At 35.4% G+C, this 24,330-nt stretch overlaps 2 protein-coding genes across 2 annotated transcripts; both read left to right on the top strand.

Moving 5' to 3' along the window:
• The first annotated feature begins 13,530 nt into the window (after positions 1 to 13,530).
• LOC145131486 (uncharacterized) lies at positions 13,531 to 16,340 on the top strand. The gene is made up of 3 exons (XM_079066167.1): positions 13,531 to 14,214; positions 16,103 to 16,228; positions 16,325 to 16,340. The coding sequence occupies exons 1-3, from the start codon at positions 13,640 to 13,642 to the stop codon at positions 16,338 to 16,340; spliced, it is 717 nt and encodes a 238-aa protein (XP_078922293.1). The 5' UTR covers positions 13,531 to 13,639.
• Positions 16,341 to 22,795: 6,455 nt separating this feature from the next.
• On the top strand, positions 22,796 to 23,323 carry LOC145131485 (uncharacterized). The gene has a single exon (XM_079066165.1). The coding sequence runs from the start codon at positions 22,796 to 22,798 to the stop codon at positions 23,321 to 23,323; it is 528 nt and encodes a 175-aa protein (XP_078922291.1).
• Positions 23,324 to 24,330: the final 1,007 nt, after the last annotated feature.

Genomic DNA, 24,330 nt, shown 5'->3' with positions numbered 1-24,330 from the left:
TTAATATTACATTTGGGTGTTTTGTTAAGGACTATCTCTATATCTAATCTAATCTATTCCCTCTTCTTTTCAGATGTCTTCCAATAACAATGCTTCTGGCTCAAACCCTACTAGCTCCTTCTCTCTCATGAATCTTTGTGGGAGAGTTATCTTTGATGCGTCCAACTTTACAGATTGGATCAGAAACATCAGGATGGTCACTCGGTATGAGAACAAAGAATATGTTCTCGACAAGGAGCTGAAGGTACCCGAGCCAACTGCTACTCCTGAAGAGCTTGCTGAATATGAGGTACATGAAAGAGATGCTACAAAAGTGGCATGCATCATGATGGCCACCATGACAGCCGAGCTCCAAAAGTCCTATGAGGACTATTATCCTTTTGAGATGCACCAGGACTTGATGGACCGCTACCATCAAAGTGCTCGTCAAGAGCGATATGAAATAATCTCCTCCATGATAACAACCCGAATGAAGGATGGTGAACCCATCACGGGCCACATGCAGAAAATGCAAAGGTATGTGGATCGTTTACTGAAGCTGAATGTGAACTTCCCTGAGGAGTTAGCAATAGACATCATTTTTCACTCCTTGCCATCATGTTATGATCAATTCCGCATGACATATCACATGAACAAGGAAGAAGTCACCCTCAACAAACTTCAAGGACTCTTGAAGACCGCCGAAAGTGGTCTAAAGGGTAAGTCGGTTGTTACTACTCCTACTCCTACTCCAACTGCGGCCAATGTCTTGGCAATCGGGCATGGCAAAGGGAAGAAGAGAAAGAACCCTTCTAAGGGTACCAAGGGTAAGACCCTTGAAGGCTCCTCTTCAAGCAAAACCAAGAAAGGTTTTGTCACTCCTTCTGCTAACCCTAATGAGGCTGAATGCTTCTATTGCCATGAAAAGTCGCACTGGAAGAGAAACTTCCCAAAGTACCAGCAAGATTTGAAGGATGGGAAAGTAAAACCCAACCATGCAGGTATATACACTATATTGTTTAATAACTCACCTCATTCTAAGTCTTGGGTCCTTGATACAGGTTGTGGTATTCACATATGTTGTGATTTGCAGGGACTAAAAAGAAGTGAGAATGTGGAGCAGGGAAAGATAAACTTGATCATGGGAAACAGGAAAGCTTCACCTGTCACCAAGATAGGAGTTTATTCCTTAGTGCTAAATAGTGGGTTTACATTAGATTTGAATAAATGTTATTATTCGCTAGAAATGGCAAGAAATGTTATTTCCTTTCATGCATTGTATAAACAAAGTTTTACCTTTTATTTTGATAATAATAATGGTAGTATTGATGCTTTCTTTAATAATGTTCTTTATTTTAAAGCATTACCTTGTGATGGCGTGTATGAAACTGTATCTGTTGTAGATAATCTAGGAAATAATGTATTTTGTATTAACTCTTCCACTAGCTTAGATAAAGCATCCTTATGGCATTGTCGTCTTGGACATGTAAGCAAGAAACGCATAGGCCAACTCCAAAAGGATGGAGTCTTGGAGTCATTTGACCTAAAGTCAGATGATAGTTGTGAATCTTGTTTGCTTGGTAAAATGACAAAGTCACCTTTTACTGGCACTTGTGCTAGGGGTGAAGGTTTGTTGGACCTCATACACACGGATGTGTGTGGACCCTTCAGAACCGCCACAAGAGATGCTAATCGGTTCTATGTGAATTTTACTGATGATTTTAGTAGATATGGATATGTCTACCTAATCAAGCATAAGTCAGAAACCTTTGAGAAATTCAAAGAGTTTAAGCAAGAAGTGGAGAATCAGTTGGGCAGGAACATTAAGATGCTTCGATCCGATCGTGGTGGTGAGTATCTTAGTACTGAGTTCCTTGACCATCTTAAGGAATGTGGGATTGTCTCACAATTGACACCTCCTAGGACACCACAGTTGAATGGTGTAGCTGAGAGGCGCAATCGGACCTTGTTGGACATGGTTCATTCCATGATGAGTCGAGCTTCGCTACCAATCTCATTTTGGGGGTATGCCTTAGAGACTTCCGCCCATATCCTTAATCTAGTCCCTACAAAGAAGGTTGCCAAAACACCTCACGAGTTGTGGACTGGAAAAGTTCCCAATCTAGACCACATCAAGATTTGGGGTTGCGAGCCTTTTGTGAGACGCGAGACTCACGATAAGCTCGAACCCCGAAGCTAAAGGTGTATTTTCATCGGCTACCCACAGAAATCCTTTGGTTACATCTTCTACAGACCCAGTGATAATGTGGTCTTTGTAGCAAGAAGAGGATTCTTTCGAGAGAGAGAATTCATGAGCCAAGGAGACAGTGGGAGGCAAATTGACCTTGAGGAAATTCAAGAGTCAAGTGGTGAAGGAACCTCAAACCCTAGCCCTCAACCTGAGGAGGAAACTCCTGTTGAGCCGACTGAAGAATCTATACCTCTGAGGCGTTCCACCAGAGTTAGGAATGCACCTGAGCATTATTATGGTTTTCATATTACTGCAGAAGGTGAGACACTTATCAGTGATAACACATTGGTAAATCTGGATGAGCCTAACAGCTACACGGAAGCCATGGCAGGCCCTGAAGCTGCTAAATAGAAAGAGGCTATGGATAGTGAGATACAGTCCATGTATGACAATCAAGTTTGGAACTTGGTTGACAATGTACCTGATGGTAAGATAGTTGGGTGCAAATGGATCTTCAAGAAGAAGACCGACATGGATGGTAATGTACACACTTATAAGGCACGACTGGTTGCAAAGGGTTATTCTCAAACTCTGGGAGTTGATTATGATGAGACCTTTTCACCAGTGGCCAAGATTAAGTCTATTAGGGTTCTGTTAGCCATTGCTGCATTTCATGATTATGAACTATGGCAAATGGATGTCAAAACCGCTTTCCTTAATGGAAAGTTGGCTGAAGATGTTTACATGGTTCAGCCAGAGGGTTTTGTCAGTACAGAGTACCCCAGTAGAGTGTGTAAGCTCGAGAAATCCATTTATGGATTAAAACAGGCACCTCGCAGATGGAATCTTTGCTTTGATGAGAAAATCAAAGAATTTGGCTTTTCAAGGAGTGAAGATGAATCTTGTGTCTATATCAAGGCTAGTGGGAGTATAGTCAGCTTTTTGGTACTGTATGTGGATGACATACTACTCATAGGAAATGACATCCCAACCCTGCAGGAAGTAAAGTCCTGGCTTGGGAAGTGTTTTGCTATGAAAGACCTTGGAGAAGCTGCCTATATCCTAGGGATAAGGATTTTGAGAAACAGGAGTAAAAGACTAATTGGACTTAGTCAAAGCACCTATGTGGACAAAGTGTTGAAAAGGTTCAACATGCATAACTCCAAGAAAGGAGAGTTACCCATCCAGAGTAACGCCAGATTGAGTAAGACACAAAGCCCTAGTACTGAGGCTGAGATAGCATAAATGAGTCGAATACCTTATGCTTCAGCTGTAGGATCGATCATGTATGCTATGACGTGTACTCGACCTGATGTAGCCTTTGCTTTGAGCATGGTTAGCAGGTATCAGGGGAACCCTGGCAAGGCACACTGGACTGCGGTAAAGAATATCCTCAAGTACCTACGGAGGACTAAGGACTGGGTCCTTACCCTCGGTGGCAGTGAGGACTTGAGAGTTGTAGGGTACAGTGATGCTAGCTTTCAGACTGACAGGGATAATTTCCGCTCTCAGTCGGGCTGGGTCTTTACTCTAAACGGAGGGTCAATTACTTGGAAAAGTTCCAAGCAGGAGACAGTGGCTGATTCCACTTGTGAATCAGAGTATATAGCAGCAAGCGAGGCAGCAAAGGAGGCTATATGGCTAAAGAACTTTGTCGGAGACCTTGGAGTTGTACCAGCTATAAAGGAGCCAATGGAGATTTTCTGTGACAGCAATAGTGCGGTTGCCTTAGCCAAGGAACCAAGAGATCATGGGAGATCCAGACACATTGACAGAAAATATCACTTCATCTGACATCGAATAGAAGAAGGAATCCTCGTGGCAAAGAGGGTATCATCGGATGAGAACCCAGCAGATCCCCTCACGAAGGGACTGACTCGGGCTAAGCATCTCCAGCATGCTCGGAGCATAGGGCTGAAGGATGACATTAGTTTTAGTAGTTAGATAATCTTGAAATTTGTAAAATGTAATTGACATTTGATGATAAATAAAAGCTGTTATTTATGAGTAAAGTGTTGCTATCTCTTGTCAATCGTTTACTATTATTTCTTTTTGCATGTTTTGACTTCCAGAATAATTATGTTATGGTTTATATCATATTATTCAAACTCTCCACAGTCGGTCATATGTTGGAAGTAGATATGAATCAAGACTGTCATGGGTTGGCTTGTAGAGGTCTAAGATGTTAGACAAAGCGGGGCTACAACAATCATGAGTGCTCATAAGTTCTGAGTATTGGATTCAACCCACGCTCACTTGTATCACTTCATGGAATTTATCTCGAGTGATCGTGAGACGGTAATATCATATAAGTCTTCAAACCTAGAGATATGATTTGTTGCCTATGAGTTGGTTATGCATTGATTGCACGAAAACGCATTGGTAACTCGATGTTATAAACCGTGCTTTTGTGTGTAATTAACCAAGTAGTAGAGCAAACATATGAGTCGAAGTTTATCTGTTCCTTCTAGAATTAGAAGCGATATCTGGGCCTCTCGATGTTTTTGTTTTGACCTATGTACCGGGCCCGGTCAGAACTAAATTGATGTGTTCAGTTAAGTTCTATGTCAAACAAATCGGAAATCGGGAAACAAATGCTGGACAATAAGCAAGACCATGTTCCATGTATTTGTCCGGCTGATATCTAGAACAGAGGATTATATGATCACTTATCTAAAATGGCGCTTCATAGTTCAACAGAGTTTTAAGAGCTACGATTGCTGATCGGTTCCTGAAGTCATACTTGCAACTATAGTTATTAGACTTATCCAAGTGGGAGACTGTTGGAGATAGTGTCTAAGTCCATAACTATATTTGGTATGTACTTGACCCGACCCGGCATGGTCCATTTGGGTTGCACTTCACCCGAACAATTTACGGATAATCTTTTGAGAATATTATAAGTTATGATTTATTAATATATTATAAGTTCTAATATATTAAAATCATATTATTTAATTAGTGTTGATCTATAATTAATTTAGAATTAATTTAGAGATCAAAAGTATGACTAATTAAATATGGGCTCTTGTATTTATATAGTGTGGGCTAATGCTTATTTGGAATGGGCTAGGCTTGCATGGAAAGTCCATGGATACTCCATGGAGCTTGAACCCATGGATCTCATGGAAATGAAAAGACATGGGTATTAGGGTTTACATGGATGTAACCCTAATCCACCACACTATATAAAGGAGGCTTTGGTTCTTGAAATAACACTAGTTGATGTGTGTAAACTAAGAGGGCCAATTTCAAGAAGTTTGTGACTATTCTCTCAAGTTTCCAAGTTTGTGGTGATTTGTGACTTCCATTTGAGGCATCCACATTATTGGTGCTAGGCTCTCAAACTCCAAGCAATCAACTACTACTACAAGGTAAGTAATTCTACTAGTTTTATTTGATTCAAGTACCCCATGCCATGCTAGTTAGGATAAGAACCTTGGAAAAATAATTATTTGCATGTATCTTAGTCAAACATAGATCCAAGGTTTCTAGGGTTGCATGTACACCATAGGAGTGTTAGAATGCTCAAAACCCATCAGTTACCGGTTGAAAGATACCGAAGGGGAGGCCATCACCCAGATATGCTTGGCAGTTACCGATTGAAAGATACCGAAGGGGAGGCCAGCACCCAGATATGTTAGGCATTATGTGTTTATATGGTATGTGGTATGATGGGGGAACTCACTAAGCTTCATGCTTACGGGTTACAGTTTTGGTTTCAGGTACTTCGTTTTCAAAGGAAAGGAGTCGGCTCGATCGCAGCGCATCACACTATGTTTTCCGCACATGAGATCTTTGGGATTACACTCTGATATTATTTTATGATAACATGTTTTGATTATAGACACTTTGGTTTTGACATGGAACATTATTATGGATGTTTTCTTATACTGTTGGTTTTATAATAACTTAATTAAAATGAAATTTTTGGTCTTGAATTTTGGGATGTTACAGATGACATTGTGGAATCTCGAGTCATAAAACGGTTGATGTGTGTGTGTACAGTCCCACCTTCATTATCTGAATAGTACCTGAAAAACATTTAATTTATAACTGTAAGCCAAAATCTTAGTGAGTTCCCTAAAATACTACACACAACAATACACATACAATGCATGCACACATGATCCTACAAACTGACTGTACCGCCTCACAAGGCGTACAGTACACCTAGACCGCTCTACTGAGCCTACAGTCTAACGGGACCGCCTCGCAAGGCCTATAATATAGCTGAACCGCTCCCTTGGGCCTATAGTACACCTGGACCACCCGGGTATCTAGGCCTATAGCACAATGCAAGACCGCCTCAACCCAACCACAGTATGTCAACATATGCAAAAAAATAAACAATAACCAGCAATCAGAGGTAATCATACATATATACCAATCTAACAGATCATCACATCATAACAACATCCTACACACAAGCATATATAATACAGTACAAAGTATAGTGAGAAAACTCACCTGAGCCAACCAGTAGAGGCTCAATAGCAAAAGTCAGCAACATAACAGCTAAAGCAAGCTACCTATAACCAAACCAGAACTAGTCCTTAGCTAAACACTCAATTCTATCATAGTTTAACCAAAAGTCAAACTGATCGAAAAGTCAATAGTCAACGGTCAGCAAAAGTCAACGACCACCACGCCGTGGTGAACTCTTGGCCAAGTCGTGGCTAAGTCAGGATAAAACAGTCGAGATGTAGACCACCACCATGTCTTCGACCTTCCTTGGCCATGTTGTGGTCTCTAGCAGAATTCCTTTTCTTTGTTAAGAGCTTAATCTGTAAAGACCAAGGCTCAAAATATCAGATTTGGAACCTAATAGCTTCATAATGAATCTTTCTCAACTTAATCCATTAAGTCCAAGTCTCCAACCTTCAGATTTAAAGCAACATGATGTTTAGATGGATAAAGTTTCCAACTTTATCCATAATAATGCCACAAACTTTCAAGATCATAACTTTAATAAACCAAAACGACCTAAAGGACCAAGATAACTTGCATAGCTTAAAGGGAAGGAAAAAGATCGTAACTTTCCTAGTCTATGAGATCCATGAAGCATTCCAAACGGATCAAAAGATGTCAGAGTGCACTCAACTCCAAGATCACCCATAAAATGGACCAAAAGTGCCAAAAACCCAAATGACAATATCTAAAGACCTAAAGAGCAAGACAAGAACTTTATACTCACAATAATCCAGAAATTGAGTGCCTTTGATGGATCCAAACTTGAAACAAAATTCCTTGTAACCAAAAAAGATTTTTCTTGATCTTCAAGCTTCATCAAATCACCACCAAAATCTCCCAAAGGAGGTCCAAGGAGAGAGGATGGGCTTAATCTATGAAGGGAGGTTATAATTTGCTAAAAAGAGGGTTTCTCGGTGCAATAGAGTCTGGAAAATGACCTAAAAAGGGGTTGAATCCCTTAATACGAGCCAAACCCTAATTTAATGGGCTTGGGATACATAGCGCCCCACACTGTGGAGAACTCCTCACCACGCCGTGGCGAACTCGTTTTCCCCAAAATCCTCTTCATCTTCAAACAACGATAACTTATTCTCTTCAAATCCATTTTCAGTGATCTTTATATGCACACGAAGATATTGAGGAGCCCCACAATTCTATCTAACTACTTTTGACTAAAAACATACCGAACTAAAATCATTAATTCATGCAAGAAGCTTGAAATATCATATTTCCAATTTTACCCTTTGTTTCAAAGCACAATTTGAGGGATTTAATCACTTAACCAACATAATTAATATTCGATAGGGTCTAAACTCTATTCCTTTGAACCCTAAGACCTTTACTCGATCAAGTTACGACCCGGTATCCCAAAATTAGAAACATCATGGAAACTAGGTGTTACATGGGTATTCGATTGCTTTTTAGTACATGAACTATGCTGGTCTAGACAGGAAGAAGGAGACCTTGTGTAACAAGGTGGTGGGTTTGGTAAAGGTGCAATAGAAGCATCAGAAGGGTTCCGAGTGGACATGGGAACCCGAGGAGGAGATGAGGGAGCATTATCCTGAGTTGTTTGCAGCAACTAGGAGTGTTCGTTTGGATGGATCGGTTTGATCCAATCCAATCAAGTGAATCCAAATTGATTTCGGTTTTCAAAACATGGATCAGAATAATCCAAACTAAATTCAAATCCGATCCAATTACAATTCGGTTGGATCGGTTTTTATAATTCGGTTTTTAAAAACTAAAACATTTTAAAACGAAATATAATTATAATATTACCGAATTTTAGACATGAAGAAAAAACAAATTATTTAGTTACGATTTGAATTTATAAGCAACTATTATGAAGGTATATTATATTTTAATATTTTATAGATAAATTTTTTTTGAGAGAAAACGCATATTAATATTTTTTATTAGGTTAAACTTTTTGAACCTATTTCAAAAAATAAATTACAAAATTACTACTAAATAATTATAGATATATATTAAAAATAAATAAATAATAAACTATTATTCGGTTTTTTTGGACTATTCGGTTCATATTTTATAAACCATAACCAATCTGAAATCCAAAATAATTATTCGGTTTTGTCGAAAACCAATCCAAATCCGAATATCCGAACCAAACAGTCCAATCCAAATTGTCCAATTGGACAATTCGGTTTTATCCAAATACTGAACAGCTCTAGCAACAACGGATTTCGAGGATGAAATCTGATTCAAGTAGGGGAGAGTTACAAGGCCCGATTCCAGGTATGACTTTCAATTCTTAATTTTAAGAAATTTGGTTGGCCACGACGTCGTGAAGGGATCACCACGATGTGACATATCTACATGAAACACGTGTTTCACTTGGCCGCCACGACGTGGACAATCATTGGCCAATGCCTTATTTAAAGGAAGTGATGGTTAGGGTTTCCTCCACCCTCAACCTCCATCACATCCAAAAGTATCCTTATGCAACCCTATCCTATTTGCAAGCTTTGAGCTTATTTTTCTGTCCTTTGATGCACTTTGAAGGAAGAAGAATAAGATTTTAGTACAAGAACAAGCAAGCAACTCATCTCCATCTTTGGGATCACTCTCTAGACCATTTGTAAGACTTCATGACTTGATCTTTTTGGTCCCTTCTTAGTAGATCTAGGGTTAATTGCATATTTGGGTTCATGGTTGTGATTTAAATGATTCAATGAGATAAAGTTTGTAACTTTATGACCCATCAAGGTCCTTTGAGCTTAATACCTTCTTGGTCTAGACGTTGGTTGAGTTTTTAGAAGTCATACATGGGTTTAGGTCATTTTTCTCATATTTTGACCTAGTTGAGTGAAGGACATGCATGGGTAATGCATGTCCATAAAGTTCATATTAACTTGAACCATTATGGTCCCAAGAAGCATTCTGTAAAGTTAGAGCTGAAAGCTTAACAGACTGAGAGCTTAATCCATTAAGCTGTCTTTATGCAGTTTCCACGACGTGGTGACTTGCTTGCCACGACGTGAAGGTTGGTATCGTTGCGACTGTTTTGTCTGGACTCTGCCATGTCATGGTGGCCTGTCTGCCATGACATGGTAGGGGATTTTGATCGGGATCAAGTTGGATTTCCACGACATGGCCATTGGTTGCCCATTACGTGGAGGTCAACTGAAGTTGACTTTGACCGTTGACTTTTTGACTTGGTTTACTTTTAGTAATATTTCTAGTTTTAAAAGGTAGACTAAGGGTTTAACTTGTATGATTCATTAGGTGGTGTGTAGCATCCACTTTTCGACTATGTGAGCTTGTTAGTTGTCGACTACATTGTGAGGTGAGTCTTCTTACTATACTATGTAGGATACTAGAATGTCTTTATGAATCTTGCATCAAAAGCTGTTTTTTAGATCACAACACTTGTATGGAATACCATGGTTGGATCATGGCAGGAAAGACTGTAGCTGGGTTGTAGCAATGGAAGTGACTGTAAGACTATGGTTGGATCATAGTATTCACATGGGTTGAAAAATACCCTTAGGGATGGGCCCACTAATATGTATGGTATGTGGTAATTTGGGGAACTCACTAAGCTTTGTTTCAAACATAATCTGGGGATGCCGTGCGATCAAGTCTGATTATATTTTTGGGAATGAATGAATGAATGCTATTGGATAAATTTTTACCCAATATTTTTGGGACATCACAATTACTCTCTATTACAGTAGAGCAATTTCATTTTTTTCTTATTATGACATTAAACTTTATAAATCCACACAATTATAACATCATACTTTAAGTTTTGTACTTATTGAGCTGAATATTATATTTTAAAATTTGTCTCGCTATCACCCAATCGAGCTTTTAAGGGATAGAGAAAAGGAAGAAAAGAAAGATGGTCACTCCTTTTAGGAACATGACTCGTTTATTCACTTTCTAGTTATAGAACAGAAACTATTTCGTATTTTCATAACACGTACACAATTAGGTATAGTTTTCCAAGTACAATAATGTATTAGGAAAAAATGAAAGTGGAATTTTATACTAAACATATCAATCAAAGTATCTTACTATTTCTTGCATTTATTCCACATGTTTACACAGTTGCAAGGTCATAAATCAAGGATTGAGGAAAAGTATTAGCGATCTCCAATTAATGATCACTATTTATGAAGTTTAATGAAAGAATGACACCTTAATACTATATACAACCAATATTTTTCTTATCTTTGGGTTCCTATTCTGAAGGTCATATATAATTGAATTATAAACATCCTCTTTCTGCAAATCAAACACCATATTGCCAAAACATTAGAATAACTTTAAAATATAAAAGGAAACAAAGAAGCCATTTGTAGAATTCTTCTTTCAGTTTTTTTCTTATTAGAAGATTGTATTTTTAAAAGTTTACCATACTATACTAATGAAATTTGCTTTATATTTGAATCATATTGTTATAATAAAGTACAATGATTTAATAATGATTAATGAAAGTATGATGTTATAATAAACAAATAAACTAAAGTATGTTGTTATTTCTTGTATTTAATCCTCTATTTAAACGAAACGTCACATAAAAAGAATACATGTTCATGAAGAAAGTATGTTGAAACAAATTTTAGTGAATATGAGCTTAATTTATAATATCTTTTCATAAGCTGCATAATATAAGACAATGAATCAAAATCTTATAGTTATCCATATATATCAACTTATTCATTCAATAAAATTTTATGAAAGAAATTACCTGAATTAAATCCTACTGAACTCTCCCTTCCAAAGTAACTTCTTTACTTTCCCTTGTACCATAGTGTATGCAATATAAATCAATATTGTAAAAATTAAGTGTTATGTAGAACTTTGTTTAGTAAAATCATGCAAAATTTTGATTATCTAAAAAAAGTTATGTTTCATAAATAAATACATGTGATGCAATCTTGCCCTGTAAGAGTGTGTTTGTTACACAGAACATGACCAGATGAGACTGGAAAAGCTTTCCATGGTTATTTTTGATGATTAAGATGGGAAGGGCATTCAAATTTTTTGCACATATGAGTGGTCAAGAGCAAGATCATGTTCTACCATTTCCAAATTTTTAGGTGGTATAAAAATTAGAATATGAGTAGTGCTTTAAATCACCAACATCTTCAAATTAAACCTTAGACCGACCCTCATTTGACTATGTTTTCTATTTTGGTTCTTGGAATATGAAGATGGAGCTTGATATTTAGATAATCAAGAAAGTGGGAGACGTTTTAGTGAAATCAATCTAGAACTTCATGCATTTGAAACTTGATCGCACCCTTAATCACACCATGTGGAATCGATAGTAGATATGTGTCATTAAAGCCCTAGAAATCAATAAGAGGTAAGGGGTTTGAGATTTTCAACGAGAATCAATAGTAGGTGTGTACCTTTGGAGCCATATTATTCGATTTTGAGAGAAGAAAAACGGGAGTTCTTCGACTGGACGTCGCTTGTTAAATGAAGAGAATTAATTTAAACAAAAGAATGAAGGAAATATAAATAAAAAAAAGATGACATTTTTTATAACATATATTTTTCTGTCACTAAAACATGACATAATAAATATATGTCGTACATCCTTCAAATTTTTCAAAAGATGACATTTTTTTATAACATATATATTTTTGTATGTCATAAAACTAGTGCGTGTGATAGTTTGTATGTACCAACTACTTTCTCCCGATTCTCTCCACTCTATGGTTCCAATCCTATTCTTTTGCCATCTACCTTGTATGATTCAAACAATTTTTTGTGAAGACGTGTGTGTCATTGTTAGTTATTTCAACAACAGGCAATTGGTAATACTATAAGGGAACTCATCGTGTATATCCTAGTAGTGGTGGGAGGGTTATCACCACTAGGGGTGGAAATCGTGTCAGGTTCGGATTGGCGGGTCGCGGGTTGGTAGGTCAGAATGCATCAATCTGTACACGACCTGTATAATTATCCGTGTCGCGGGTTACCGGGTCACGGGTTGACGGGTTAGAAACATCAAATTGAATACAGCTCGTCTAACTCGTTTAATTATACGAGTTCGTGGGTCAAAGACGCAATAAGCATAGGCTGATGGACGTAGTCGCATAAATTAAATCTAATATATTATAGAGTGAACCACAAAATATTGGACTACCTTCGAGGAGCTTGCTTTAAAATGGTAATACCCTTAAAAAAATAGGTTGGCGGGTTGACCCAAAACCCAATTACTAACACGAACACAACCGTTTATTTGGCGGGTTGACAGGTCAGAAATCTCAACCCAAACCCGTTTATTTTCATGTCGAATTTGTGTGGTGTCATGGATCGTATCGAGAATTGTCACCCCTAATCACCGCAATATATGACATATGGGAGGAAGAGGTGGTGTATCGACAATGTATAGAGAGAAAAGTGAGGATAAGGTGGATAGGGTTCTCTTATTTTTAAATAAATAAAATGTTAAATCAAATAGAAACAAAATGTAAACACTATATGAGAACGGTAAATTAGTAAAATTCAAAGATCATCAAATCTACAACTTTATGGACATTTTTTGCAAATATTTTTGTAAAGGGCTTAGAACTAAATAAAATGTTGAAAACATGGACTATTTTTGCACTTTACCCTAACACTTATAAACTCAATTTATGATTTAATAATAAAATAAGAACCTATAATTAACAAATAAGATAACCGAATATCAATGCGTCAGTGTTTAAGTTTTTTTTCTTTTGGATTATATATTATTTGCAATTGCTAAGAAAAGAATAATACGTACCCTTGCAGCAATACAAAACATTATTCTTTACCCTAGATAATGGAAAGTGACATCTTTCATCTTCTCACCCTTACTTCTCTTTAGTCTTTTTGTGCCCCCATAATCAAACACACCTTCCCTATCACATCTACTAAACAAACAAAATAACTATCAACCCTTTTTTCCATCCTTACGCTTACTTATATTCATGCAACATTCACCTGGAAAAGTACACAAAAATCCAACTAATCTATTTAGACGCAATGGAAGTGAAGAAATGGAAATCAAGAAGAGTTATGAAAATATGCTGTGTGGTCGCCACATTGCTTCTGTTAATCTTTCTTCTTATTTCTGTCATCTTATTCTTCACAGTGTTTAAACCAAAAAACCCTAAGGTAACGACACACCCCACGAGCCTAAAGAATGTTGAATTCCAGTTGCACCCTAACGTTAGCATAAATGCAACAATAGTGTTGAATGTGACAATCAGCAATCGCAATCATGGGAGCTTCAAGTTTCAAAACTCTATCGCATATGTTGATTATAGAGGCACTCTAATAGCTGAGATTCCTATTGAACATGCCAAGATTCCAGCTCATGGTAACTTCACCATTACGGCTTATGCTAATGTAACTACAGAAAAAATGGTAACAGATCCAAATTTCTATAATGATATCGATTCAGGTTATTTTAACTTTACGTCCACAGCGATTTTGTATGGGGAAGTAAGTGTTTTTAAGATCATAAAAAAAGGAGCAAAGGTGACGAACGTTTGTAACATTATTGTTGCACTTTTGACAAGAAAAGTTGAGTCAAAATGCCATGCTAAAGTCAAAATGTAAGAATTAATTACGGATGTTGATGTTTCTTATGAACAATGATGAGTTTATTGAGTTTTCGATCTTTATGTGTTCATTATGTGTGATATGTATATAGACATGAGTGGGCTAAGGTTAAATTGGATCAAAAGACACAAGTTTAATAGGCAAGTCCTCAATAGTATTTGGGCTAGGCTCTTCACAATATGAAAATATGGGGACATTGGGGCATTGGGCTAAAGGCAAAGATGAATAATAAAGCCCAATTAGCTATTTGTTTGATGTTTACGGTTCGCAAAACAAAAGTAAAACTAAAACAAAAAAAATTATGCGTCTTCAATTCGTTGCAGCACTTTAGATAGAGCAAGTAAAGAACTAAAAATAAGCTTATTTTTTGTGTGATTTAAAGATGAATTATATATATATATATATATATATATATATATATATATATATATATATATATATATATATAATGTTCAAATGAAAACCTCTAAATGTTAAGAACCGTAAGAACCATTTTATTAACGGTATTTTCATCACAACAATAAAATTTTATATGTAAGAGTATTACCCTACATACTTTTTCATTGTCTGATATTTTAAGAAACCATATCTCATATTCTCTCTCAAACACAAAACCTAGCAATCTTCTCTTTCATCTTTTTTCTGGGCAGCCTCCGTCACCTTTTTTTTTCCGGCCACTATTGCTCCGTCATGAATAATTATTAGATTTGAAACCACCACGATAATCACTATTAAAATCCACCACATACGTCATAGTTATCGCCATCTGCACAGTCGTCTTCATCGGCTTTGCACAACTTGTTCGTCGCCACTCTCCGCCGCCATTCGTCGCTCCAGATCTGTAGTCGTCCGCCTCCGTTCGTCACACCAGCCTTGCAAACATTCGGCGCACCAGATCCACTACCGTAGCTTCCAGATCTGAGATATTCCTACATCCGACGTTACTTTCATCTGGTAAGATCTGATATTTTTGGTTCGATTTCTTCATATCAAATTCTGCCATTATCACCGTCGACGACGGCTCCACCACCACTGCCGTCTCCATCTCCTCTGATGCCTTCTACCTCTAAAGAAAACAAACACTAACCTCATTTCCTCATATAACAATCTCTAGATCTACAATCTTCAGTGACATATCTACGATTTGTTGTAACAGATCTACAATTTACATCAACATATATACGAGCTCGAGATGAAATCAGATCTTAAATCACGTACATAAACATATCCACAAAAAAACGATGATGATAAGAAAGAAGGTAAAACAGATTTTGAGCTTGTTTTTCTTTAATTTATAAGTAATCTATGATGAAATCTATTGAATAATCAAATAGATTTTCTTAAATCTTTCAAACCCTTTGCCGATGACTAGGGATGCAAGTCCGATTGGAGTTTTTCCTATGATAAAGTTTTTGTATTCAAAATATGTTGCTTCTTAATTCACTGCTGCAACTTTTTCAATGAACGATAGAACATGCGATAGATATTTTTTGGGGATGTAGTTTTGGATTAATTTACAATTTTACCCCTTTTATTAAAACGCCTTCTTTTGAATCGTTTAACATCAAATATTTTCTTCCTTTTTTATTTAACATTTCATAACACACATTTTTATATTTTAATCTCAATTTACTTATTTCTTTGTTAATTATTATTGTACTAAGTTCAATTTAAACGAATTTTTTATTAACTATTATTTATTATATTATATTAAGTTGTGGCTGTATTTGAATTAATTATATTAAACTGTGAATTAACTATATTAAGATGTGAATTTTTTTTAAGAAACTTGTGTTAATATTTTTATGCATTTATGAATTATTAATTATTATATTATATTAAATGTATAGATCTACAATTTTTGTCAACATTGATGTACAGCTCTACAAGCTCCGACGAGATTTGGTTTCGTTTTCTTCAAGTCTCAGATTTGGTGAAACACCGCCAACTTGTCTCCATCTTTTTCTCTCTGATCTCTGGTGAAACACCGCCAGATCTACACATCAGGTATGTCAATTTTTGTGTTGATTATTTTTCCTTTTGTTAAACTGTGAATTTAATGTTTTAATCTATTTTTTATTGTTTATTTTTTCTTAATATTAGTTTTAACTACTATTAAGTTGTGAATCCAATGTTATTAATACGCGAATCCAAGTTTATGTTCTTATTTGTTATGATACTTGCATAGATTTTTGTTTCATAACTTAGGTTTTTTAGTTGTTATGTTGTGAATTGAATTTAAAATGTGTTATAATGTTAATGTTTCTCAAATAATGTGAATCTAGGTTTTTTAAGTTGTGAATTGTGATGTTTAAATGTTCAAATTAATTTTTTAGTCAAGTTAATTATATTAGTTTTAAATGTTATGAATAAAAAAATGTTAGTTTTATGTTGTGAATTCATGATTTGTTATAAGTTTAAGTTGTGAATATATGATTTTTTATAAGTTTTAAGCTGTGAATGCATGGTTTATATTTATTATTCTACTTACATCTATTATAGATCTCTATGGTGTATTTCTTTTATCGTTTTTGTTCTTCTGTTAAGGTGTGAATTTAATGTTTTAATCTCTCATTTGCTTTTTTTATAATCTTATTGTTAACTTCTATTAAGATGTGAATTTTCTGTTTAAACTGTGAGTTGACTATATAAGATGTGAAATTTGTGTATTAAATTGTTCGTTCATAGTATTAAGCTGTAAATTTTGTGTATTAAACCGTGAATTAATCATATTAAGAGTGTTAAGTTGATAATATGGTTGTGAATGCATATTTTTTGTATTTTAAACTGAGATTTGTTGTACTAAGCTATGAACTTTGTATATTAAGATGTGATTTTTGTGTTTTAAATTGTGAATTGACTACATTGATTTGTGATTATTTTGTTTAAAGTGTGAATTGTTTGTATTAAGCTATGAATTTTTTGTATTAAACTGTGATTTTGTGTTTTAAACTATGAATTGAATGCATTAAGTTATTAAATTTCTATATTAAACTGTGAATTTTTTTATGTTAAACTGTATTTTTGTGTTTAAAAATGTGAATTGACTGCATTAAACTATGGATTTTCTGTTTAAATTGTGATTTGACTACATTTTGCTGTGAATTTTTTTTAATTTGTGTTAAAATATGAATGATTTAAGTATAACTTTTTGTGTTAAATTTCTTATGAATATATTTATTTTTTTGTTGTATAAATTTGTAAGAATCCACTAGTTTTTATAATTGTTTTGCATTAAATTCAAAACGAGTGAATTAATAGGCTTAATTAGACTCTGAATGTAGTATTTAAGTTGTTAATGCATGACTTTATTTACAGATCTGATTTGGAGAAATGACAGCTACTATGTTGATACAGGTGGTTGGTGGGAGCATGTGGTGGTAGAGTTTGAGTTTTTGACTTCTTTGAATTAGTGAATTATTGTAAAACAGTTTCTATTAAGTTGTGATTTTTTTGCATTAAACTGTTAATGGACTGTATAAATCTATATTTTATATAAGTTTTGTGTTCAAATATGAGAGCATATACGGGTGAAAATATTAGACTGTAAAATTATAAGTTTGCTCTTTTCGTACAAAAAACACAAAAAAAATTAGGATTTTAACATGTTTAATAAGAGTATCTTGTAAATATTTACTGATTAATTGGGGTTCTTAGGGTTCTTAATCATTTGAACCACTCCCTATATATATATATATATATATATATATATATATATATATATATATATATATATATATATATATATATATTAAAAAAGTGTTCCCTTAGGAACAATACTCTTTTCCCATTGATCCAAATTTCTTTTAATTTTTTAATTTCTCTGTTCTGTGCCTAGCTTCTAACTTCTGGAATACTGCGTTATTCCACCACCGCCAACTTCTGACAGTATCAGGATACATGATATTTTCTTCTGCATCTCCTTGCTTACTCACCCTCAATCATACCGACCGAATCCTCCCAACTTTATCTCCCAACGACCTCATATCCCACCGCTTCTTCTCCCATTGACCTCCAATACTTTCTCTCATAAACCTTATCCCCGTTTTAGTCGCCTCCCACTACCAACATCGCTATGTCGAACCCCTAAACTTTTTATGTTTGTGGTTTAATCCCTCCATTCGTCGGTTAGAATACCAGGTACTTACCCACCAACTCTCATCTTCTCGATTGTTACGAAACAACTTTTGAGTTCCTTCCACAGTCCCTCCAACCCACCGCTATTCCCTAAAATCAGATAACCACCGCCTCCACAACTTCTTGTGTTTTTAAGCATAAAAAATTTCTTCAAAGAGGCGATGCTTTGTCCGGGGCTTTCTATCGCCGATCAGAACAAGGATCATAGTTTCAATGATGCGACTTCAACCTGTGGTAAGTTTGAGGTTTTTTAAACAAATAAAAACCGATTTTCTTTCTCTTCCACTCGTTTCTCCTCTCCCAGTTCTCAATCCCTCTGATTTCTTAACCGGGTCCTTCACAATCGGTGTTGAAGATGTCGGAGGAAGCGGAACAGAGTTCCCTTTTGATTGTTTTTACAGTTCTGGGTTAAAGAATCAATTGTTGGTTCACATGCTGAATATGCCAAGATGACGATCACTAAAGACAAAAACCGGTGGAAGATCGATTTCTCCGGCGAAAAACCGATGGCACTGTTGTTGGACACCATCAATTTTTTAGTGCACATGAAAAGCCTCTCAACATAGGTTTGATAACAAAGCAATAGTTGTTCGTGACTTCTTCCCAGTTAGTTACTACATCTCTGACTTGTACACTGTAAATATTTCATTGTTCTTTCAGGATCCTTTCTCCACCGTCGACAATGATCCCAACGCTGGTGGACATACGACTAACGAGATTCAACGATGATCACAGTAACAATGCATTGATCATCTCTTTTCCAGGTAATGAGTATTTAGAATTCAATCATTTTCATTTCGATTTAAGCTTTCTCCCAAAACCTAAATCAAAATCTGATTTTCTTTACCCCACATCTGATTTCATAAGGACCTAATATCTAATGTTTTAGGTTTTGACTGCATTTTTTCGATTGGTGGTTCCTTAGCTAACCATGTGATTTATTGGGGGTAAACCCAGGAACATTCAATATTTAGGGTTTTTACCCGAATTAAATGATTTTTTAATCATGTTCATTACTTATGTTATGTTGTATTATACCACAACAACCACGTACACAACATCCTCCCTCTTAAATCGTTGCCTAGGTGATCTCCTACTTCTATATTCTGGCTTGATATTGGTATTCCTCCTATGCATCTATCTATTGTTAGATTAGGATATTTGCGAGTTCATGTAAATCCCTGTTTTGTGCCATGGAATGCTATATCTGTTTTTTCTGATTGATGAGTTAGATGTATTAGTTATGAATGATATAAATGTAAAACTGAAGATAATGTTTGATGTCGGCTTGCAAGGGTTTGGAAAAGTTATACCCAGTTCTTCATGTTCTTCTGTTGCGAAGTTTTACAATTCCATTTGATTTATTTTCATCATGGAACTAATGAAATAGATACGTGTGAATGAGTAAATGATAACATGAAAAAGTATCGATCATCGTCGTTCAAATCATATCATATCTATTAGGTTTACTGTATTTCTTCATGATATTAGAGATTTCAAGTTCTAAATTCTTACAATAGCCATTATGGCTCAACTGATCATATTTGTTTACTTCATTTTTTTTTTCTAGAGTTAGAATTATCCGGAACATGAAAAGCACTTTTGGGTTGGGGTTTATGGTAAGCCTGCCATGACTATAAAGTTGTTTCTTACTATTTCATCCTACAAGAGATGGTTTTATATGTTAACAAGCGTTAAATAATTTTTTTGGTTTTTGTGAAATATAACCTCTTAAACGTATGAGCCATTTACCATGGTGCCCCCGTAATAAAAGTACTAGATTTAAAAAGAATGTTTGTGTTGGTTTCAGCGGCAAGAAGACCATCTGTTGCTGCTATTATCGGGCTTACATTAGGTGGAGGATTGGAGGTTGTTGTTGTATGTTTAACCTTTTTTTTTTAATTTTTAGTTTTTCTTAATGATTTTTGTAAAGTTTTTTAATTTTACTTTCAGGCTTCCCATGCTAGAGTCGCTGCTTCTATTGCAGCTCGTTGTTATTCATGGATTTGGAGGTATAATTGTAAGTTTCCAACATTTTTTTTGCTAAATTCGAAACTCATACTATCATTTTGTTTGTCATAGACCCCTAATTACAACTACTCATTTTTAATAATTATTTATGTGAAGATTACATGTGACATTAGAGCATTTGTATTGAAGATAAACCATCACGTGACATGATGTACATTGCCATTTGGTGTATTTTCCGTATTTTGGTGGTAATTGCAGTAAATAGCAACGTACTTTGAATTTTCACGTTTTTTTTTCCTGTTTTTTGCATTCTCTTTTGATTTGTTTTCTCCAAAAACATAACTACATTGCCATTAGGAATATTTTTCTATTTTTAGGACTAAAATTCCCTAAATAACAATGTACCATGAAGTTAGACCTATTTTTTCCTATTTTTTACATTGCCATTTGGTGAGTTTTCTGTTTTTAGGTTATATATGAAGTAAATAGCACTGTACTTTCAACTTATAGGTTTTTCCTATTTTTTGACATCTTTTTTCTTCTGTTTTTCATGATTTCTTTTGATTTGTTTTTTTCAAAAACCTACCAACATTGCTATTAGGTCTTAAGGGCAACTTTATATATGTAGTGGTCATAATTAAATTAATAATATGTTGAATTTGATTCGAGTAGAAATTGATTTTTGGTGCTTTCCATATTATTAAAATATGAATATTATAATTAAAATATGCAACATCTGATATTTCGTTACCAGTTTGGGATGGATTGCTTTTAATACTATTATTATATATTTGGATTTTGTGGTTTCAAAGTAAAAGATTCTGAAAAATCAGAATTTTTTATGTTTCTAAATGCCAAATAATCAAATATTTATGTTCTTTCCTTTTTTTCTTTTAATTGATAAGCCATGTGATTTTGTGTGCCTCCAGGACAAGTATCAGTGTCACCACTGTTGTTGCCCCTACACCAAAATTACCATCTGAAATTACTGGAAAGACTGTTGAGGAGGTGCCCATCCTTTATAAAATTCTTATAATATTTGTTTACCTTAATTTTCTTTGAATGGTAGAAAAATGTTACTTCATTGCATTATGCCTAAGAAACAAAAACATACTTACCTGTGATGATATAAAGATTTAAGTTGGTTGCTATTCTGCCTAAAAAATAAAGTATGTTCAGTTTCCTATATGGTAGAAAATTGGAAGTTGGTTTTGGCTAAAAGATAAAGTATGTTGCCTATAATGGTAGAAAGATGTAAGTAGGTTGATATTGTGCAATTTGAGAAGCATTTATTTTGGTTTCTTCTTTTGTTAATAAGTGTTTTGACTTTTGATTTATGTTTAAAGATTATGAAGGAGTGGAATGTGGAGCTCCAGGAAAGAACCGTAGAGTTTTGAAAGCAAGCTAATGCAATAGTTGAGTATCAACCGGGATGTTCTTCTTAAACTTAAGGTGAGTCATAGTCACACCCACCCATTTGTTTTGTAAACATAAACAAACAGGAAAAAATTTCTAAAGTTGTTGACACCCAATCAAACCTTGGTAAAATTGATTAACTTTGTTTTTTTATTTTACTTCTAGCCAATGATTAGGTTGATCTTCATACTAAGCTATGTCATGAATGTGTTTGTTTTTTACGTCTTTAAATAGCTAAAAAACAAACACAGATTAGTGTTTCTTTATATTTATTTCATAAGAGTTTAAATTAGGACTCATCATCTATTCTATTCTTCCATTATGTATGAATTGAATTTCTTTATGCAACCGATAAAAACAAAAATGACATTTGTTGCAGTTTACAAGGAGTATGGTTGATTTTTTCCCAAACCTTAAATCCCAATGCTTGAAATGTTAAAAGATGATGTCATTGTGGATGCTTGAAGGCTATGACTGAAGTTCTCTGGATTTCGAATCAACTGAAGGCTTCCAACCCCCACAAAGCGGGGAACTTTCACTAGTTTATATAATTTTGATTAATCTGTTAATTGTTTGAAGTTATGTTTATATCCCTACTGATGTTGAGATTCGTTTTTTGTGTGATAGATAGTGGAACAGGACATCTAAGTATTAGTATATATGTATTTATTGTACTTTCCATATTTAGTTTACCCCATTTGGTTATATTATGCATCCTATTTGTGTGTATTATGTAGTTTATAGGATTCCTATGTACATTATATATATATATATATATATATATATATATATATATATACATATATATATATATATATATATATATATATATATCGTTGTTTATGAAAATATTTTCTGGTAAAATAATAGTGTTTCATGGTATCAGAGCAGAGCAATTTCTTCTCCCTCATTCTCGCCTAAACCCTACAGCCGCTGTCATCATGTTATCGGCTGCATTTGTCTTGTTCGCTGTCATCACTTCTGCTTCCTTCCTTGTTCTTCTCATATCTCAATTTCTGCACATCTTTCTTCTATACTCATTCTTTCACGATGTCTGAATCCTTCCAAAATCAAAAGCCCTTTGGTGTCACAAACATCATAGTGTATGTTCCTCTAATATTGGATCTAAATTATGATGCTCGGAAGGAGCTTTTCCAAACCCATTGCAGCGGTTTCGGGGTCAAAGGCCATTTAACAGGTACATCCAAACCCGTTGATGATAAAGATGATGCCTGGTTCAACCTTGATGCCCTCGTCAAAATGTGGATATATGGTAATGTCACTCAAAGCCTCCTCAACATGATCCTAAAACCTAGTGCAACTTCCCATTCCGTCTGGAATAATCTTGAAACCTTGTTCAGAGACAAAAAACAGGCAAGAATGATCGAACTTGATCATGCACTTCACACTCCTACCCTCGGGGATCTCTCTATTTCTGATTACTGTGAACGCATGAAGGTCATCTCTGATTTACTCACCAACATTGGTTCCCCAGTATTTGAGCAAACCTTGGTCACATATCTTATCAATGGATTGTCACCAAAGTTTGACAATATTCCAACCATGTTTTATCACTAGGACCCTCTACCCTCTCTCCTTAAATGTCGATCTATTCTACCTTTAGAGGAACGTACTATAAATCGCAATCACCCGACCCAGCCCCTCCATATGGATCATGCCTCTTCACCCACTGTTCTTCATGTTGGAAACCACAATCGAAACACCACTAGATCCTCTCGTGGTGGTCGCCGACCAAATCAATAAAGACGCAACAACGAACAACATCAACAATGTCAACAACAACCACCTGCTGCCTCTGGAGGATCATCTCAGCAGCTGCTGCCTTTGCACCCCTACCTGCTACCTTGACAACTCCCTCCATGGACCTATCAACACTTCTGGTGCATGATCCCTAGGCCCAACAACTTTTCTCAACAACCTCCTTGCAAACAAGCAGACCATCATCAGCAGCCCGGTCTCCTTGGCCCACCTCCTACCTCGTCATCAGCTGCTCCATTGGGCCCCGCTGCTCAAGCTTATCATGCCTCTTCTACTCCAACATTTCAACCCCATTAGCAATGGTTCCCTCAAATATCTCATGATCAATCGACTGATTTACCTCAAGCATTCAACTTAATGTCAGTCACTGATGTAGCTGATGCCACTTAGTATATGGACACTGGAGCAACATCTCACCTCGCCTATGACTTAGGTAGACTCTTGTCTGTTAGCAATAATAATAATATTAAATTTCTTCTTGTTGGAAATGGTCACTCCATTCCCTTTACCCATACCGGTCACTCACAAATTCACTCCACTCATCGCCCTTTACATCTTCATAATATTCTTGTCAGACCTAATATTATTAAAAATTTAATCTCTGTTCCTCGCTTTACTTCTGATAATAAAGTATCCATTGAATTTGCTCCCAATGGCTTTTCTATGAAGGATTTGGAAACTCATCAAGTTCTACTTAGGTTTTACAGCTCTAGTGACTTATACCCTGCAACATCAGCTCTCCAGTCCTCCGTTTCTCTTCTTAATGCCAACTCATCCTTATGGAATCAACGCCTTGGTCACCCTAG

The sequence above is a fragment of the Lactuca virosa genome, chromosome 8, assembly GCF_052849685.1.
Source record: "Lactuca virosa cultivar CGN04683 chromosome 8, Lactuca_virosa_CGN04683_v6, whole genome shotgun sequence".
Taxonomy (NCBI): Eukaryota; Viridiplantae; Streptophyta; class Magnoliopsida; order Asterales; family Asteraceae; genus Lactuca; species Lactuca virosa.
This window is presented reverse-complemented; position numbering and strand designations above follow the sequence as displayed.

What these genes read in the sequence shown, in the direction of transcription:
- LOC145131486 (XM_079066167.1), top strand. Translation starts at nt 13,640, where the DNA reads ATGGAAGTGAAGAAATGGAAATCAAGAAGAGTTATGAAAATATGCTGT. An exon ending in TGCCATGCTAAAGTCAAAAT is followed by an intron (nt 14,215 to 16,102) that starts GTAAGAATTAAT and finishes ATTGATGTACAG; the next exon opens with CTCTACAAGCTCCGACGAGA.
- LOC145131485 (XM_079066165.1), top strand. Translation starts at nt 22,796, where the DNA reads ATGTCTGAATCCTTCCAAAATCAAAAGCCCTTTGGTGTCACAAACATC.